Source organism: Pogona vitticeps, chromosome 1 (genome assembly GCF_051106095.1).
Source record: "Pogona vitticeps strain Pit_001003342236 chromosome 1, PviZW2.1, whole genome shotgun sequence".
Lineage (NCBI taxonomy): Eukaryota > Metazoa > Chordata > Lepidosauria > Squamata > Agamidae > Pogona > Pogona vitticeps.
The window spans coordinates 20,811,029-20,832,003 of record NC_135783.1 but is presented as its reverse complement, the minus strand read 5'-3'; the positions used below and the strand labels follow the sequence as shown (position 1 = coordinate 20,832,003).

At 41.5% G+C, this 20,975-nt stretch overlaps 1 protein-coding gene across 1 annotated transcript in view; it reads right to left on the bottom strand.

The window, feature by feature from the left end:
• The window catches only part of LOC110080760 (cullin-9), an 81,921-nt gene that overhangs the window by 46,547 nt on the left and 14,399 nt on the right, over positions 1–20,975 (bottom strand). Inside the window, exons 3-4 of the mRNA XM_072989166.2 lie at positions 15,638–15,792; positions 11,132–11,665 (exon numbers count right to left, since the gene is read on the bottom strand). Coding sequence (XP_072845267.2) covers positions 11,132–11,665; positions 15,638–15,792 — 689 coding nt within the window. The remainder of the gene's footprint in view (positions 1–11,131; positions 11,666–15,637; positions 15,793–20,975) is intronic.

Genomic DNA, 20,975 nt, shown 5'->3' with positions numbered 1-20,975 from the left:
GCACATAATTGATTTACTCTCCTAGCCCATGTAATGGTAACCGGAAACAGTTTTCCAAGAAAGATGTCTGAGATCTGCAGAGGCCATAGTTCAGATGGTAACCCCATTAACCTGGAGAAGACAAGAGACAAAGATGGACTTTGTGGCATCTTGACGTCAGGAAAAGCATTAGCTAAACCCTTTAGAAAATTTTTAACAATTTTGTAAAAAGCTTGGAAGGTGGGTGGTGGACTGGTTACTTAGATACAACAGCCACTAATACTTTCAGAGATGACACTGAAAGCCCCAACTCCTTAGAATCAAAGACTAGTGTAGTCTTTAGGAACCTATAAGGCCATCGAGTCCAACCCCTTCCCCTCAATGCAGGAATACAAATAAAAGGGTATCTGCTAGACGGCTGTCTAAATTTCTCTTGAATGCCTCCAAGTATTGGAGCACTCACCACCTCTCGAGGTAACTGATTCCATTACTGTACTGCTCTAACAGTTAGGAAATTTTTTACCAATATTAAAATCTGGCTTCCTGTAACTTGAGTCCATTGTTTCATGTCCTGCACTCTGGGAAGACTGAGAACAGATCCTGCCCCTCCTTCCTATGACAACCTTTCAAATATTTGAAAAGTGCTATCATATCTCACCTCAGTCTTCTTTTCTCAAGGCTAAACATGCCCAGTTATTTCAGTATTTCCCCATAGGGCTTGGTTTCCAGACTCCTGATCATTCTTGCTGCCTTCCTCTGAACTTGTTCCAATTTGTCAGCATCTTTCTTGAAGTACAGTGTCTAGAAATGGACACAATACAGTGGTGCCTCGACTTACGTACGCTCCTACTTACGACCATTTCAAGTTACTACCAGCTCCGGCTGCAAAATTTTGCTTTGACTTGCGGCCGGAGCTTCGAGTTACAACCAAAAATAGGCAGGGAAAAGGGGCGGGAAATTCAAATATACTAACCAATGGTGGCAAAGGGGCCGCTTCTTTGTAGCTCTTTCGCCCCAACCGTTAGGGAAAGGGATGCAGTGGCAGGAGGCGGAGGCGGCAGGGTTGTCCCTCAGCATTCCTTGCCGCCCTCTGCAGGGCGATGCCGCCGCTGCCGCTGGGTCCCTGAGCAGCAGGTGGCTTGCCCAGTGGTGGTGGCTGATGCCACCTCCAGCTCCGGCACCGGCGGCTGCTCGCTGGGGCGGCCATATCGGGCCTCGGTGCTCCTTGCCGCCATCCACGGGCTGATGCCGCCGCCGCTGCTGGGTCCCTGAACAGCAGGTGGCTCGCCCAACAGTGGTGCCCAATGCCACCTCCAGCTCCGGCACCGGAGGCTGCGCGCTGGGGTGGGTGCATCGGGCCTCAGCGCTCCTCGCCTCCCTCCATGGGCCATCGGTACATTTGAATTTCCCACCATCGGCCCGCGGTGCTCTCAATGGGACAGCCAATCTCTTCCTCCTGTATTTCTGTGCAAGAATATGTGTTTTGACATATACTGCAACATCACCTCCCTTCTATTCTTTCTGTTTCTTTTGAACAAATTATATTCTTCAGTTACTGTATTCCAATCATGAGAGTCATCCCACCAAGTTTCAGTTATTCCTATCAAGTTGTGTTTACCCTCCTGAACCAAGATTTCCAGTTCTTTTTGTTTGTTTCCATTACTCCTGGCATTCGTGAATAGACACTAGAAATTGTGTGATATGGTGCTTGCTTTCCTTCGGACATTTATATTGATATGATTACTAATATTAATGTTATTACTGACTCCCATTAGAACTGTTCGGTTCATTCCTCTCATTGTGCATAAGGCTTCATCTGCCCTTAACTCTCTGCTTGTGTCTCCCTCTCCCTTCCAATGTAGTTTAAAGCCCTTCTGATGAAATTCTTCATCCTGTGGCCAAAAACATTTTTCCTAGTCCTTGTGAGGTGCAGGCCATCTCTTGCTAGTAGTCCATCATCTAGAAAACTTAGCCAGTGATCCTAAAAACCAAATCCTTCATGTCATCATCACCTTCATAGCCAGTCATTACCCAGAGTATTTTCCTTTCCTTTTCCTCTTCTGAGTACTGGTAGGATGGACGAGAAAAATATCTGGGCCCCAAAGTTCTTAAGTTTCCTTCCCAGTGCTTCAAAGTCTGATGTGATGTCTTCAAAGTTGCTCGTGGCTATGTTGCTTGTTCCCACGGAGATAAGGAGAGATATGTATCCATGGGTTTTATGGGTGTCGTCCCTACTGTCGCATCCCTAATCTGTGTTCCAGGGAGACAGCATACCTGGTGGGTCCATGGATCTTCCTGGCATACTTCAGTTTCCATCCCACGCAGTAGGGAGTATCCTACTACAACTACTCTTCTCATCTTCTTTTTATAGGGTGTGGGGTCAATGACTCTGCCTGGCTGAGTTTCAGTCCTTCTCATATACTCCTGCATGGTCTCCTATTTGACTTCATCTACTTGCTGTCTGCCAGACTCCTCATCGAGGACCTGAAAGTGGTTGTGCAATTCTACCGATTAAGACAGTCTTCTTCTTTCGCTTTTAATTGTGACTCTCTTCCATGCTTCTTCCTCCACTATGTTTGCTCTCTCCTCAGCATTATCTTCCTCTGCCTCCCCTTGTTGCTCTTCCCTCTCCAGTGCCTCCATTGACTGCTGCTGCTGCTCAAGAGTTCTGTCAATGTATAATTCATCTTCCGTTATAGCTTTAAGTGTGGCTACTCAGTGCTCCAATTCTCTCGTTTTTTCTTTTAACAATGCCACCAGTCTGCATTTGCTGTATGTGTACACTATGTTACACTCAGGCACAAAGACAAACATTGCACAAACTTTGCAGGTCACCACTACTGAACGGTCTCTTCCTTCCACAGTCCCTGTTAGCTTTTGGCTTTGATCTGTTTGTCCGTGAACACCCTTTCCCTTTATTTTGTTACTTTGAACGTAGCTGAGAAAGTTCACTAATATAGAACTATTTTCAAAAATCCAAATATGTTGTTAATGGACCTCTCTCATCAAACTCATGTTAGCTCGCCCTGGTCACAAGCTCCCTGGGTCTGCTTCAGCTTTATTCCTCAGCTGTGCTCTGTTAGGAGTCAGCAATCAAGTGTAAAAGAAGCAACATGACGGCATTCAAGGAAGCAGGTAGTGTCTCCAGGCTATTTGAATATGCAAACTTCAGGAAACTTTGCCATTTATATTTATAAGAAGTTTTATTTGAAAGTTTCTTAGACTGTGACAGTATTCTTCTTATTGGTAAAAAATATTCCATGCTGCCTACTTCAAGAGTTGAATGCTCGAGTGAACAACTGTCCTCTTTTGACAAGTTAAAGGAGTGTCTTGAATTAATCGTTGCATTATGTCCAAGGCCATGAGGAGAAGGAAGGCATGAGTTTGAATGATGACACTGGTCTTTTCCTGATGCACTTTTACTATTGTTTGATGTATCAGGATGCAGGAGAAAGCATGTATAATAGAGTTCCCTTCCGAAGTATCATAAATGTATCTCCCAAAGAACAATAGTCTTTCCTTGCTCAAAAGCAGAACATTCTGCATTTGCAATTCTCTCTCATGGCAAACACATCAATCTGCAGAGAGTATTCTGACAATCTATAGTAATCTGGAAAACCGTGAGAGATAAAACTCCCACTCATGTGACTGAGAGGGGAGGGAAGTAAAGCAGAACTATAATAATTCTTTTTTAAGGGAAAACATGAAGAGAAACGAGAAAGATAAGCAAAACTAAGGAAATTTGGCTTAAAGTAGTGATTTTAGCATAATTCTAAGCTCTGAAGTGTTACTGCCATGGTGGGCAGAAAAGGACTGAGGAAAAAGAGCTGGGCCTTTATGTTTTGCTGAACAATAAGTACAAAAGGAGGAGAAAGCTTTGGGCTAGCAGGCTCTAGATTCTGATGGTGAATTGTCCAAGCATAAGAACCCAGATATGTGAATCGAAGATCACCAATAAAGGAACAAATTTTCACTTTCTTGAAGACAGTTACAGAACAGTTGTATTTCTATTCACGTGCCTGTTCAAACAAGAATATTCATGCTTTCATTTGTTAACCTTCTATATATGAACCAAGCACTGCATAGTCCTATTTCCAACCTCTTTAACAAAAAACTTAAGGATGGACACAGATAACTGGTATATTTAATTCACTCATTATCAGGCTGAACTACAAGCTTAACCTTCTTGCACTATAGTGTGACATTTTAGTCTCCCAGATTCACATTTGCTTGCAGAATCCGTGTCACCAGCAGGTTTGTAAACCATACCCCCAAACTTAGCTACATGCCACACAGGAACAATAAAAAGAAAAGAAAAAACACAAGACTTGTGGAATCTTTAATATATGCAAAATTATTTCAGTGTGAGCTTTCATGGGCTCAATCATGTTCTCGGATAACAAGCTTTGGCTAACTGTGAGTAATGGAACAGATGTTCAGGCATATCTCAGTTGTGCAATCAGGTATGTGACCAGGCACATGACCAAGACGCTCATCAATTAACACAATAACTGCTGGAAGATATGCAAAACACAAACAAGCAGCAATAGCTTCTGGGTACTGTGACTGAAGAAATGGACTGTATCTATGAAAGCTCATGCTGAAATAAACCTATGAACTCTTAAGGTGGCTCAACTTTTGTTTTGGTTTTAGTTTTGCTGTTGTTGCTGCTAAAACAGACTAACATGTCTATATTTATGAAAACTGCCAGGTAGCCAATTTAATATCTCAAGACAAAATACATCCTATGCCATTTATTCTCAACTCTGGGCTAAATCCAACTATTAGTCCCAACCAGAGTAGACTCACTGACTCCAGGTAACTTACATGTACTGCTTTACCAAAGTCCTTTTGATTCAACATGTCTGGTTAGGTCTATCAATTGGATTTAGCCTCATGATGCAGCAAAACATAAATTATGTATTCTGGTTGTCAACAAATAATCCCCATGGCAGAAGGGGATCAACACTAACAAAAATAAGAGAAATCTAACAGTATAATTTATTTTAATTTTGTGTTTTCTGGATCTGGATATTTGGATGAAACACATTTGATTCTGTATACACAAACACTCTTCTGAAGATAATGGCATTTTTGTCCCCCACACTACTTTAGAATTTTAGAATACTCATTGGGTTCAGAAAATAATCAACAATTCAAATAATTTTATCCCAGTGGAGAGAGCTGATGTTTCCCTCTACCATTGTTCACATTGAGTGTTTAGAAGATATGTTAATGTTTGTTTCTATAGTATATAATGATATACAGTGGTGCCCCGCTTGACGGCGATAATCCATTCCAGGAAAATCGCTGTTAAGCGAAATCGTCATGAAGCGGAAAAAAACCCCATTGGAATGCATTGAAAACCGGTTAATGCGTTCCAGTGGGGAAATATCTTATCACCCAGCGAAGATTGCCCATAGAGAACTGCCGATCAGCTGTTTAAAATCACTGTCTTCTGAAGCAGGGGTCTGGAAAACAGCCATTTTGCGAAGGAAGGGAAGCCATTTTGTGGAGTCGGAAAAAACATCGTTTTGTGAACAAACGATTCGCGAAACAGGCACCTAATTGACGTAAAGCAAAAAAAAAAACCCTAGGCACCATTCTTTTGAGATAGCTAGAGTGATTGTAAAAAACTCATCATCAAGTGATTTCGTCGTCAAGCGGGGTCTTTGTCAAGTGGGGCACCACTATACATCATTATGGGGGGAAACCGTAGCATTCAAATCCTTTTAACAGATAGCTTTACTGCCAATAAGATTCATAACCATGACTAGAAGACCTAACCACATAACCATGACTGTAGTACCCCACAAATGGAAAACTGCCCAATGACCACAGTCTTAGAAATGAGATGCTGATATTAGAATTATGAAATTCAGCCACAGCTTTGTGTATCATAAATGCCAGAGCCTGATGACTCTGGATTCAAGGAACTGAAATTTCAAATTCCAACCCTAGATACAGATTATGTACAATAACACACATTATTTTTGAAAAAGATGTAAGTAGGAATTTAAACCAGAACACAATTAACCTGAGGAAATCAAAAGTCATTTGAGGACACATGGTAGGTTGAACAAATAATACAAGATCTACAACTGGAATGAATTAAAATGGATAATTAATATTTAACTACAACTACAGAGAAAGATAAATAGACAAAGGGAAAATTGCCACATGCACTGCTATAAAATATAATGTGACATGATAAACATGTGCTATAAAACAAGCACTCAGACAAATATCAGATGCCAAGCAGAGCCATAAACCTCATGAATAATCATTACAGCTTTTGTCCCAGAAGTGATAGTTCATTTTGGGTCAAGTACATCTGAAAGTAAAGAATGAGGACTGAAAAAAAAGAACATGCGTAACAGAAAAGATAATTCTGTTACTGTTTGAAAGAGGGTAAGACTGAAGAAACATTTCTCCAATTCAAGTAAGAGCAGAAAACATTCCCTTTATCCCAGTTTGGTTGTTATATATATATGACAGCACAGTGTCTGTGTAATCCCTAACTATTTAAAATCAAAAGAGTCCGTTTTTAAAAAATTGCTCTAAAGTCCAGAGGAGAAAAACAAGCTGCTGTGAACAGACAATGAACAGGAGAACAAAACATTAAGCAGGGTTGAGGCAAGCTGGATGAGTTGTTAAAGCCCTTACACTCCCAGAAGATCTATTTTGCTCTGTATCAGTGGTTCCCAACTTTGGGTCCCCAGATGCTCTTGGACTACAACTCCAGAAATCCTGGTCAGCACAGCTGGTGGTGAAGGCTTCGGGAAGTTTTAGTCCAACATCTTGGGACCCAATGTTGGGAACCATTGCTCTATATTTCTGTAAGCTAAAACTCAGCATAGCCATGAAGAATACCTGACAGAATCATGCAAGAAGCTTTCTAATAGAAACAAACAATTGTACGGAAAAAAAATTAATAGCCAGCATTCCATCAGTGCAGTAAGAGTGTCATCACCTGCAGGGGTAGAGGTTAGAGTTTTAGCTTTGATTTGGGGTTGTATGCAAATTCATCTCATGGTTCTCAGACATCTACTGTTTCATAATGTACCTTTTTTAAAGATACAAACTTTATATCAAGAGTGGAAATGACACATTCAGACACAACTAGTCCTCAGCTCCATTTTTAAAAACTAAAACCAGTTGCTTCCCCAAACAAAAAGTAGTCCAGGAAGGTGTCATCTGTCACTGCTATTATTACCAAGTACCATCACTAATAACTAGATGGATAGCTCAGTGAGTTAGATATCTAACTGTGGAGCCAGAGGTTGGGAGTTCAATCCCCCTTGTGGATCCTAGAGGAGCCAGCCTGTGTGGCCTTGGGCAAGCTGCACAGGCACAGAATACCTCCGGAAGAATAGAATAGAATGGTAAATGAATAATCTCTACCTGGAAAACCGTGAAAATGGTCACCATGTCAGAATTGACTCGATAACACACGGCACCATCACTAATACACATAATTAAAATTTCAGAAGTGTTATGTGTTGGGAGATGGAAGGTTGTTGTTGTTGTTGTTTTTTGTACAGCTGGAAAAAAAATATTTTTCTAAACCACGCTGATTGAGAGCATCTGGGAGTTAAATGCCAAAGAAGAAAATCTTCGTATTCTCGAAGACTTTCACAGCTCGGATCCAATGGTTTTTATAGGTTTTTTAGGCTGTTTGGCCGTGTTCTGGAGGTTTTTCCTCCTAACATTTCGCCAGTCTCTGTGGACTGCATCTTCAGAGGACAGGAGTTAGAACTCTGTGTCCTTCGCTATCCCACACACTACACCAGAACACAGACAGAGTTCTAACTCCTGTCCTCTGAAGAGGCTGGCCACAGAGACCTCCAGAACATGGTCAAACAGCCCAAAAAACCTACAACAACCACAAGAAAATATTCCATGCTCTGATTTGTATTTATTCGAGCTTGCAATGCAATTTTTCCTTATTTGGTCAATAATCAGGTCAGTATGATTGCTCCCATGTTGTAGGTGGCATGTGGACATGAAGTTAAACATAGATTCAGTCAGATAATTTCACAAGAATGAAGCAAGATCTGAAATGTTGCAGAATTCCTATTTCTGGGAAAGTTACAGAGCTGAGTATCTGCAACACTTAGAGGTTACAGGAGCCCTACCAAAAAAAAAAAGGCGGTTAAAGAAAAGTGGCAATGGGGCAGCACAGAACACCTTGGGCAGCAAGCTCTAGTTACAAGCAAAGAATCCAAGAAAAACAAATCCTTTGTTTCCTAACCATAAAACAACATGGAAAGAAATGCTCTTTAATGGGAATACAGCACTCAGCTTTGTGCTTGCACAAGTGTTGGTCAATCTTTTCACAAGCTACCAAAATGAATCAACAATGTGCATATTGAACTAATGCCACAATTTTCCTATGCGACCGGCTGGATTTGAAGAACTAGAATATAGCAACCCAAAGACAGCCAAAAAAAAAAAAAAGATAAACTGATAGTGCCTGGTAAGACTACTGGGGAGAGTTAGCAAAGGGGAAGATTGTGTAAGTATGAAAATGGAAGGCGAGAAAGATCACAGACAAAAAAAAAAAAGAAAGAAAGAATGGGGCAGGCAGGAAGAGAAACAGCCCTGAAGGGAAGAGGACAAAGGGATTTTTAACGTGAGGAAAAAGTTGGATGAGTACAGAGAGCAAAGAATAAGACCAATGTGAAAGCATTTGGAAGTGGGAGAGATAGAATCAGGATTAGGGTGTGGGACCTGATTAACTGTGTGCCTTCAAGTCAGTTCTGACTTACGGCAACCCTTTGCAAGGTTTACATTTTTAATTGTGAAGAATAGTCAAGTTTTACATGAAACATAGTCCACATAGGCTGTAAAAACTGTCTTGCTGGATCAGCCTGAGACCCATTCAGATCAGGGAGAGAACCTCCAGGCTGTAAAGGTTCCCCATTCAGCAAACAGAGGGTTTTACAGAAGCCCCTCTCTAAACTCCACTGCTATGTAGCAGTCTCCTTTTTAAGCAAGATCTTTCAGTACTCAAAAGCCAACTCCCCAATTCCTCAGGAAAGCGGAGTACTAGGCTACAAGGCTGAACATTTTAAATCACTCTACTAACACAAGGAGCATTCACCTCACAAATGCATCGCCAGTCAACTCCCATAGGGCACATTTGTTCATGTCTTATGTTTATAAATGTTACTTCCATAAATATAGTAAGATTCAATTATAGATTTAATGGATCACTTTGAACCTGTTAACCCTTTAAAGTGTTTGGATTTCACAAAAATAGCTTCTACCTTGATCAAAAGTTGCCAAGTAAGCAAGACAAGGAAAATTTAGTCATCAAGGTACTAGCTTGAATAATATATCAGTCTTGGTTGCACATTGGTATCATCTATTTTTTCACATGGCAAGAAGATGGTGGAGCAGGGGGAAGTTATCAGTTTAAAAAATAAGTACACAAAAAGGAAGGACACTTTGGAAAGGAGCATTTCCCAAAAGGAAAAGAAAATAATTTTTCTCCAAAAGAGCTACAACTAAATATCCATTATGTGAAAGATTACAGCAGGAAATGAATAAAGTCAGGGTACTTAGGGCTGTAAAAGAGGGTTGCACCAATGAACCAAAACTCACCGAATCATAAAATAATGAACCCTGCAAGGCCATCAAGCAGAGCAGATTCAAATTACAATTTAAATTTAAAATGTCAGAATTTTTTATGATTAAAAATTGATTTTGATTTTTGATCACTGACGTTTATCCACCCTGCCATCCCGCTCAGTGCAGGAATCTTAAATTAAAAGTTAAAGTATAGGCAGATGACTGTCTAAGCTTTCTTGTAAATGCCTCTAGTGTTGGAGAGCTCATCACCTCTTGAGGTAATTGGTTCTCTTGTCAAACTATTCTAACAATTTAAAAGTTTTTCTTGATATTCAGCTAAAATCTGGCTTCCTGTATTTTGAGCCTTTTATTACATGTCCTGAACTCTGTGATGACTGAGAACAGATCCTGCCCCTCTACTGTATGACAACCTTCCAAGTATTTGAAGAATGCTATCCTATCTCTTCACAGTCTTTTTTTCCTCAAAGCTAAACATGCCCAGAACTTTCAGTCTTTCCTCTTAGGGTTTCCAGTCATCAATCATCATTGTTGCCCTCCTCTAAACCTGTTCCATGCCATCTGCATCATCTGCAAATTTGATAAACATTCCGTACACAAACTCATCCAATTCTTTAATAAAAATGCTGAAGAACAGCAGGCCCAGGACTAAGTTCTATAATACTCTGCCCTCCCCTAGTTTGAGAAGAGACCCCTGAGTACAGTTTTATAGCCAACACTGGATCCACTTGAAAAATATATGAAGCAGTAGAATCTTCACCACTGGAAGCACTAAGACAGCAATTCATTTTTAGGACTTCTTACTATCAAGCAGCAGACTCAGTAACGTAGCCACTGTGATTCTTTTCCAAGCCTACTGAACATATACAAATGGTGACCAGGAAAATTATCAGACAGCAAAAACCTACCTGGCCTGCAGGCTTCCTATCCATCAAAGAAAGATAGGTGTCATTTGTTAAAAATACCTTTTCAAATCTAGTACAGTCCCCAAGCCAGTAATCAAAAGTCTGATCATAGAGTCAAGGAAAACATCTATAGTGGCTTCAAATGTTAGTTAACCATTACAATACTACAACTGTATATAAGCATTCCCAGAAAACACAAAGCCTGAAATAGATGTTCATAGATTATAAAGAGTATTATTGATTTTCGAGGGCCAAAGCAATGTGCATGTGTGCTCCCACATACATGCACACATGCACACACACTCTGCATGCACAGATAGACGCCCACCCACCTCCTGCATGCACACCCATGCACGCACAGATGCCCACCCGCACACACACATGGACACCAGCCACCACCACCCGGTCCTTAGGAGAATGGTCTTCAACTAAACCAGTCCCTGGTGTCAAAAAGGTTGGGACCCACTGTATTAGAAGTCAAGTGAAGCCCTTCAAGTCCTGTAGAGAGGGAAATGCAGACCATGGATGTCTGGATATTGCCCACTTCTGGTGTAAACCATAGGAGTAAATATCAAGCAAGTGCTCTCTGTTTCCACCTCCTCCTGAATTTGTGGATTTTGTTTCATTTTTGGTCCTATTCCCAACACACATACCTGTACTGGAGGCATTCCACTATTGCTCTGGTGAAATTCACCCTCATCACCAGCGCTGATCTCCTCATAGTCTTCCAGCATTCGAACAGTCATCCCAGGCTTCAGGTTCTCCTGCACATACTCTACATAGCTGCTGCGGCTAGAGAAATCTGACAAAGTCAAAAATACTCGACCTTGCTTCTTCCTTGGTGAAGGCTTTGGGGTTACTAGAGGCACCTGAACAGCAGTGCAAGTTGAGCCTTTGGGCTGGAAAATGGAACGAATGACTCGAGGTTGTGTATCCCTCAAGGAAAGAAGCTCTCTCTCTTGGCTGCGGTCCCAGCCCATGACTCGCACTAGTTCTGAAATGAGGTTAGCCATGGCCATGCTGAAATCAAATTCCCGTTGCAGTCGGCTTTTCTCCCCATAATTTGCACTGGGGGCTGCACAGTCCTGACGCTCCCCTCCTAATTCTGTAGTGCTGTTAAGCTTGTCCATGAGGGAGGTAACACACAGGTACCGTTTCACTAGAGAAAACAGCAGCTTCCCTGGAATCTGAAAGAGACATATTTTATTTATTTATTTATTTATTTATTTATTTATTTATTTATTTATTTATTTATTTATTTATTCATTCATTCATTCATTCATTCATTCATTCATTCATTCATTCATTCATTCATTCATATCCTGCCTATCTGGTCTTATGACCACTCTAGGCGACTTCCAATACAACATAAAACAGCAAACAAAAATAACACAAAAATTATTACATAAATAAATTCCATAACAATTTACGAGACAGGAAAAATAAAGTAAAAAATATAAATAAAGAAGAAGAAAGAAGGAAGAAAGATCAAGTATTGACTGGAGGGAAGGCCTGAATAAACATCCATGTTTTTAATTCATTTTTAAAGATACCCAGCGTAGGGGCTGCGCGAATCTCCGGAGGGAGATTGTTCCAGAGGCAAGGAGCTACCTCCGAGAAGGCCCAATTTCGTGTTTTTTTCTTCCGGGCTTCCCTCGGTGTCAAGCTCCTCAGCCTCACCTCCTGACTCGCTCGGGTGATCCGAGTAGACCTTGGTGGGAGTAGGCGTTCTGCCAAATATCGAGGTCCTAAACTGTTTAGGGCCTTGTAAGTAAGCATTAAAACTTTGAAGTCAACGAAGAACCGAATGGGCAGCCAATGCAATGCGGCCAGAATAGAAGTATGCTAGTATTTTCTCGCTCCACTCAGGAGTCTGGCCGCCGCATTCTGCACCACTTGGAGTTTCCACATCAACATCAAAGGCAGCCCCACGTTGAGCGCTTTACAGTGGTCTAATCTTGAGATTACGAGCGCATGCACCAAGATAGTGAGCACCCCCATATCGAGAAAGGGTTGCAGCTGGGCTATCCGCCAAAGATGGAAAAACATGTTGCGGACTACTGACGCGACCTGCTTTTCCATGGTGAGCGTCAGGTCCAGATGAATGCCCAAGCTGCGAACCCCACTCTTTGTGGTCAGGATCACTCCCCCAAACGAGAGAGTCACCCAAGCCACCAACCACGGGGGCATCCACCCTCAGAACCTCTGTCTTGTCCGGGTTCAGCCTCAGCCCATTTTCCTGCATTTATTGCATTACAGTCTCCAGGCAGCGCTGGAGGGACAGGACGGCATCACCTGCAGTTGGTAAAAAGGAGATGTAGAGCTGGGTGACATCAGCATATTGATGACACAATGCCCCACAACCCCTGATGACTCCACCCAGCGGCCTCATATGGATATTAAACAGCATTGGGAAGATAATCAACCCCTGTGGAACCCCACAATTGAGACACCACGGGGCCGAAACACTGTCCCCAAGCTGTACTCTCTGGGGACGGGTCCTCCAAGAAGGAACAGAGGCAAACACCTGGCCACCAATTCCCAACTCAGAGAGCCTCCCCAGGAGGATACTATGGTCGACGGTATCGAAGGCCGCCGAGATGGACCAACAGAGATGTTTTACCCCTGTCAGCCTCCCTCAACAGGTCATCGTACAGGGCGACCAATGCCGTCTCTGTACCGTGTCACGGCCTGAAGCCCGACTGAAATGGATCCAGGGCATCTGTTTAATCCAAATGAGCCTGAAGCTGGTCAGCCACCACCCTCTCAACCACTTTGCTAATGAAAGAAACATTGGTGACGGCCCGATAATTGCCAATTTCATCCACCGCCATATTAAGTTTCTTTCTTATGGGCCTAATGAGTGTCTCCTTGAGAGCAGGGGGGAACCTGCCCTCAAGGAAAGACCCATTTATTATTGCTGTGGCCCATTCTTTTGTTATCGGCCTGGCTGCTTTGATTAGCCAGGCCAGGCAAGGGTCAAGGGAGGAGGTGGTGGCCCGACAGCAATCAAGCACTTTGTCCACAGTATCTGGCATCACAGGCTGAAAGAGATCAAGAGCCACTGGGCAAGATAGAGCGCTGGACATCTCAGCTTGACTCACTGTGTTCAAAAAAGAAGAGAGCTCCCGGCAGATGGCCTCCACTTTAGATTTTAAAAATGCTGCAAATTGGTCCGGTGAAAAACTAGGGGGAGGCCCATCAGTCAGACCAATTCTGGATAGGTCACACACTATACTGAATAACTCCGCCTGCTGATATGAAGCTTCGCTTACCTGGTTAGCAAAGTATGCACGACAAGTAGCCTTTATCTTAGTCAGGTAGAGGTTAGTTGCAACTCTGACAGCTATCCAATTGTAATCCGTCGGGTTCTTCCTTCACCTGCGCTCTAGCCTTCTCCTAAGCCGCTTCATCGCTCAAAGGTCCTGGTTAAACCAGGGCGCAGGCCGAGCTCTGCGTTGGAGAGGGCGTTTAGGCGTGATTGTGTCTATATGGTGGCAGCGGTAAACCAGCTGTCAACCAGAACCTCAACAGGAGCGCCAACCAGGTCAGCCATTACACCTCTCATGGCATCCTGGAATCCAACAGGATCCAGTAGCCTTCGAGAGCAGACCATGGAAATAGGTCCCTGCTCCCTGTGAGGGGGGAGAGCCACTAAGAGGTTACATTTTATTAGGTGGTGATCTGACCATGACAAGGGGAACGACACAAGGTCGGTCACCATCAGACCACACTCGCTCCAATTGGTGGAAAAGACCAGGTCCAGCATGTGACCATCCACATGGGTGGGGCCATTGACATGTTGGGAGATGTTCAAGGAAGCCATGGTTTCCAAGAACTCAAGAGCTGGCCCAGAGGTCTCTGCCTCCGTGTGAATGTTGAAATCACCCAAAACCAGAAGCTTCAGGGATCTCAACAACGCCGCAGAGACAAAGTTCGCCAGCTCTAAAAGGGAAGTGGCGGGGTCACGGGGAGCGCGGTAACCCAGCAAAATCCCAATACCATCCCTGGCTCCAATCAACACATGGAGTGCCTCTAGGCCCGTCTTTACCACCGAGGAGCACCTAGTAACCTCCAGGATGGATTTATAAACAAATGCTACTCCCACCCACCCGCCCCTCCAGTCTACCCTGGTGCTGGACAGGACCCCCCTCTCCGCCAATCCACGTGTCAACGCCATATCTCCCTCTACCCATATCACATGAGAACAACAATTAGGAAACTATGGTGTTCCCTTTTTATCTGTTTAGACCCTAGATTATTCTGTTATTCTGCTGCCAATGAGGCATCTACTATTCAGATTTTTTGGACTCCAACTCCCAGAATTCTCCAAAAAATTACCAGGCAGAACTCTGGGAGCCCAGGACCACTGACCCATACCTTCAATACCTCTACACTTTGCGCACCTGGAGCCAGGCCTATTCCTCTGTGGCCACATGGCATTCTACACTTTCATTTCCTGCTACAATGTTTCCTTGGAGGAAGCTGCCCTAATGCTTTCTGGGACTGGTGGTCTCACTGTCTTTTTGACTCTAAAAATTACAATGCCCAGAAAGCATTGCAGGAAGCATGTGGCAGGCAATGAAGTCATAGAATGCCATACAATACAACCCCAGAAGACCAGTGCTCTAGGCTAGTGAAATATAGGGGTCTGAAGGTGGGTCTGTGAGTTGTAGCTTCCAGAATTCTGCCTAAGGAATCCTAGAGAATTCTGAGAGTTGAATTCTGAGAGTCCTAATGGCAGCGCCTAGCTCTAGCTAATTAAGCTGGAGATGCAAGAGCCATGGCTTTCTCCTCAACTTCTCAATCAGAGAGGCAAAATGTGTCCTCTGTCCTCTCCAAGAGAAAATCAAGAAGAAAATATGAGTGAAAAAAGAAGGGCTATCAGCAATCCTAAGAATGCAAACCAGATTGAAAGAAGATGTGTGCGTCAGTGCAGATGAAAGGCTATATGGGAAACCTGAGCAGCTCCTTTTCTCTCTATCTACTCCTACCCTTGGAAGGAAAAGCATCTTCATTTTCATCTAGTAGTACCCCCAACAATCTCATTCATCCCTTCCTCTCACAGACATGCCTTCAAGTTCTTGCATTTCAAACCATCTCTCTCTTCCCAAGAGAGACCTACATGACCATGTCAAAACAAACAGTTCAGCTGGTACCTGAGGAAGGTGGATGCCTTCAAAGGACATGCAGTGCTCTTCAGAGGATGTTGTCTCTGCAAAGAGTTCTAGAAGGGTATAACGACTATCAAAATCCATATGCTGCTCAATGCCATCCTGCTGGCTTAGGGACAAGAGAACATAAGCTCGGCTCCCTGAAACCAAAACAGACACAATTAGTACAGTCTCCCATATTTTGGCAATGAGAGGAGCACAGCTTCTCCAGTGTCATGTATCTATTTTAGATGCTACAATACTTTTGAATTGTGGTGCTGGAGGAGACTCTTGAGAGTCCCCTGGACTGCAAAGAGAACAAACCTATCCATTTTGAAGGAAATCAACCCTGAATGTTCACTGGAAGGTCAGATCCTGAAGCTGAGGCTCCAATACTTTGGCCATCTCATGGGAAGAGGAGACTCCCTGGAAAAGACCCTCATGTTGGGAAAGTATGAAGGCAAGAGGAGAAGGGGACGACGGAGGACGAGATGGTTGGACAGTATCATCGAAGCTACCAACATGAATTTGACCCAACTCCGGGAGGCAGTGGAAGGCAGGAGGGCCTGCCGTGCTATGGTCCATGGGGTCACGAAGAGTTGGACACGACTTAACGACTGAACAACAAGAACAATACTTTTTAGCTCCAATGATGCAGACTGGAAAATATTCTAATCCTTAATTTTCCCACAGAAAATTTATTCTAAAAACATTGTTCCATAAAATTTGTTAGTAACAACAAATGGAAGTCAATGCATCTTAGGCAAGCTTGGCAATTTCAATGCTGCAATTACAGTTTTCCATGTGATTATCACCAGGGAGTGTTAGAGATAATGCATTCATGTTTTACCGGTCTGGAAACAGAAGGTTAAAATAGAAATCTAAATACACCTAATAATCCAAGCCAATGTCAAGTTACATATTCTAGGCTATGCAGATCAAATCAAAACAAAAACTGCTTGATCATGGTATCTCCCCTGCCAGGTAAGTATTTGGGGTAAATTTGTGGAATTTGTGTTAGTGAAAGGAAGGGGAAAAGCCTCTAAAGAATATTCAATACAATTTTGGAGAGGTAGTCCATAATAAAATATTATTAAATGGAGCCCCATGGGTATGGGGTACATGTTAGAATTTAGTATATAATAAGCACTATTATTTGTAATTTTTTTCTGTATTTTTGTTGTTACATATGTGTGGTTTTTTTTTAATTTTATATTTTTTTAAAAAAACTGCTAATTGGAATTAAATTTTCACAGAACAGAGTCTCCCTTGTTTTCTTGGGCTTGGCAAATTGAAGGTATGTTTGTATAGATCTGTTTGGTCTTTTTGTTACTTTGAAGTTGTCAAAGTAGTGCACAAATAGAGAACAAAGAAACACAGTGTGTGCTATATTGCTTTTCTTAACCAAATATTTCAGTACAATTATTTACAGATTATTGGGACAACAAACATTAAGTCAAGTAAATACAGTAAATATAATCACCCTCAAATTCAAAAACTGGAAATTTTCTAATTTAAAATGTTCCAGAACACTCACACACTATCTAGGAAACATATTAAATACATGTCACAACCTGGTGAATCATGACATATCTTTAATATGTAATATTTGTATGAACACAGTGGAGAAACAGGCTATTTACAATACTCTCCACTTTACCAGATCAAAATATCTAGCATTTCAGACCACTATTAAAATCACAAAACATAAAAACCAAAACTTTTTTCTTTCCTCTCGTTACTGAACATATAAAACACACTATGCTATTGCTAGCCTATTTCCTAACCTAAACATATGATTTTCTGTCAGGGGAAGTTGAGGTACTTGGTATTTTAAAAGGAAGGCTTCCAGTCACTTGAGCTGATGAGACTGAATTAATTTAAAATTTCTAACCTTAGTAAAAATGACAGTAACAAGCCATGGCAACATGAGAAAACACACCTCTTCCCTATTACTTTTTCCTCCTCTTCCTCCAAAGGACACACTTATATGACTAATCTACCCATCATGGGTCACAGTGCTGATGCCATTCTTCACTATTTGCAGTCCTGTTCTGGTGACAGATAATTTCATTTTCCAATTATACTGGCAATTTTTCACTAGCAGCTCATAGTGGCCCACAGCTTTTCAACTGGCATCTCAATACAATAAAGCAAAAGAAATAATGATTTTGTGAATAAAATTACATTTAGCATGGATTGAAAAAGCCACAGTAACCCATGGTTCCCATATTAAGCAGAATGTGAATGCCAAGTTTCAAACTGATTTGCAAACATTGATTGGCAGCAGCTGGGAGGAGAAGAGTTTGGGAATCTACACTGAAGAGAGGTTGATCCTATTGTCCACTACCCAGGAGCATTACATTTGCACCCATCCCTGATGAATGACCCACCACTGCTCTACTCTTCCGAAGCTCCAAACCCCAAGAAGCAGCCAAGGCCAATTATGTCAAAAAAGAGAGAGAGAAAAGCAGACAAGAAAAAGAACACCACCATGGGAACATTTAACAGATACTACACATCAGCTAAGACAATCAGTTTTGATGGTGATCTAGACTTGCTGAAAGTTGGAATATATATGCCTGAAAACATTAAGCACTTGAGTACCCTGGAGACTTGAACATAATGTTTCCCTCTTCTTGCTTTTACAATAACTATATCCTAGATTCTCCAACTGATACAACTGATACTAATCCTGCATTCAACATGGAAATCTACCTTTTCCTGCTGCTAAAATACCAGTCAAAAGGTAACCACTTCTCAAGACAGAGCTGCATCCAAAGCAAGCCATTCCTTGTAGACTATTCAATGTGTTCCTGTAAAATACTACAGGTCTCTGTTTACAGACATTTTTTCTTACAACTAATTTATTTATCAGACACAAGAGGGAGATATAAAATGAATAATCTGATTAGTTGGATTGCTTCCTTTCCAATTTGCATATTTTGCCTTTAGCATCCTTATTACACTTGTTAGAAGTTCTTCCCATAAACAGCCTTGTCCATTTTCTAATATCTGGGTTTAAGACAATTTAAATTAAGTGTCTATGGAATTGTGGCTTAATGAATCATAAGTTTTACAGTAATATTAATTTTCATAGTTGCAGTTTTAGAAGAAGTAGCCACGTCAGTCTCTGCTAGTGTATTAGGCCAAAAAAAAAGAAAAGAAAAGAAAAGAAAAAAGGGGGGAAAAAAAAGAAAAATACAGTTTCCCAGAAAATAAGACCTAACCTGAAAATAAGCCCTATTATGATTTTTCATGATGCTCATAAAATAAGCCCTACCCCAAAAATAAGCCCTAGGTAAGTGAAACCCCGCCCCCCACCATTGTGCAGCATTGTGTAGCAACCAGATGATGACATTACTATAAAAAAATCGTCCCCTGAAAATAAGCCCTAATGAGTTTATTGGAGCAAAAATTAATATAAGACCCTGTCTTATTTTGGGGGAAACACAGTAATAAATAAAAAAGGCAAAAACATGGTAGCACCTTAAAAACTAATCACTACATTTTAAAGTGAGCTTTTGTGGACAAGTGTAGATAAGAGGAAGTGGACTTGTCCACAAAAGCTCACATTAAAATATATAATTTGGCTTATACTACACAACAGGATTTCCAACACTGTATGCTTACAAGATATCCTAGGGGCAAGATGTAACACAAAACAGGAGGAAGAATGTGAGGAAAAGGGAAGACAAAATCAATGAATGACTACAACAATATAATCAACATACTGCCATACTTCTTCACCCAATCAATATATCTATTCAATCCTGTCCATCGAAGGAGAGACAATGGTTCTCATCTCATCTCTTTTCTCTTTGACATTTATTAAACCAAATAGCATATGGCAACAACACTACAACTTTGTTAAGAATTATGTGCAGCACTGGACAAAACTATACAGTTTCACACTTCTTGTGAATTAAAATTCCTTTTTTACTTTTGGTAACACTCATAGTTACCTTATGTAATATATGGGAAAATAATCTGCAATATAAATAGTAGATCAGCCCTTCCTGTTCCCAAGATTGCTCTGTTCTTCTTCTGAATCTTGAAATGGACTTAAAGCAATAATTCGCTTCACCATGTTTAGCTGCAGAATGTGTATTTCACTAGGCTCAGCTTTTGACATTTCTCCCTGCAGTTTTCCCCCCTCAGTTGGGAATGCCAATGCTACCTTTATAATTTATGGCAAAATATTTATCTTTTTCGTTGTTTAATTGTTAAGTCGTGTCAGACTCTTCGTGACCCCATGGACCAGAGCACGCCAGGCCCTGATATGTATTTTCAGATATGTATCTTTAGACACAATCCCACCTACTAAGAGTCTTCATCAGAAAACTGAGCAGAGATCATTGTCTTGGTACTAGTCTTCCAAGTTCTCCCTCTGTAAATATCACAGCCTTTCCCTTTGACTATTTTAAAAAATCAAGACTCTGTATTTTATTTGAACTCCATTTTTCCATCAAAAAGACAGTGCAAAGGGACCAGAATAAATAATTCGGACCATATGTACTTTCCTCAAAGCAAAACTGAGTCTGAACCATTATTTGAAAGTTTCTCTTTAACATGAACTCAGACAAAATGTTAAAAAACAAAAGTAGGTTAGCGCAGCAGAAGAAGATTTTGTTTGAAAAATAATAATCTGGTCACAGGCACTGGAGCCAACCAAAATTAATCGTAATCACTCAGAAGCAGTAGCTAGTTAAAACTGTTCTATTTTGTGCAGGATGCATCCTGCTGTAGCAGATTGTGAAAACAGTGTGGAGGAGAAAGGAAGAGAGGATCACAATCCTGAGTATCTCTAGCATACATCTTTATTATCAATTTAATTTCCAGGATTCTTTGAAGACATAGGCTGTATCTGTAGTAGTCAGGCAGGTATGGACAAATACAATGTCGCAATTTTTAAATGTGTTAACTCAGAGGTTGTAGTTCTAAAAACCTAAGAGGAAGTGCAGATATTATCTAATTTTAACTCTGCGTTTCCCCTCTTTATATTATAGCTTTCAATATCAACTGCTGCATTGGCTTCCAGTTTGTTTCCAGGATGTTTTTTTTAATTTTAACATCCTAAGTGTTTTGAGATCAGGGTATCTAAAAGTGGGGTGAGAGCCATGTGGCTTGTGGAGCAGTCCATGTATCACACGCAGCTCACCATAGCCTTCTGTAGAACCCCTGCTTTTTAAAAAACCACAAATAGAGAACTGCACCTCCAGAAGGCATTATGACTTTTAAAAGCAAGGCCTGAGCCCATGACAACTTGATTGGACTCCCACCTGAACCATACTTGTAGGAAATCAGTGTGACAACAAGTTCACTTACAGTCACATATGATGGG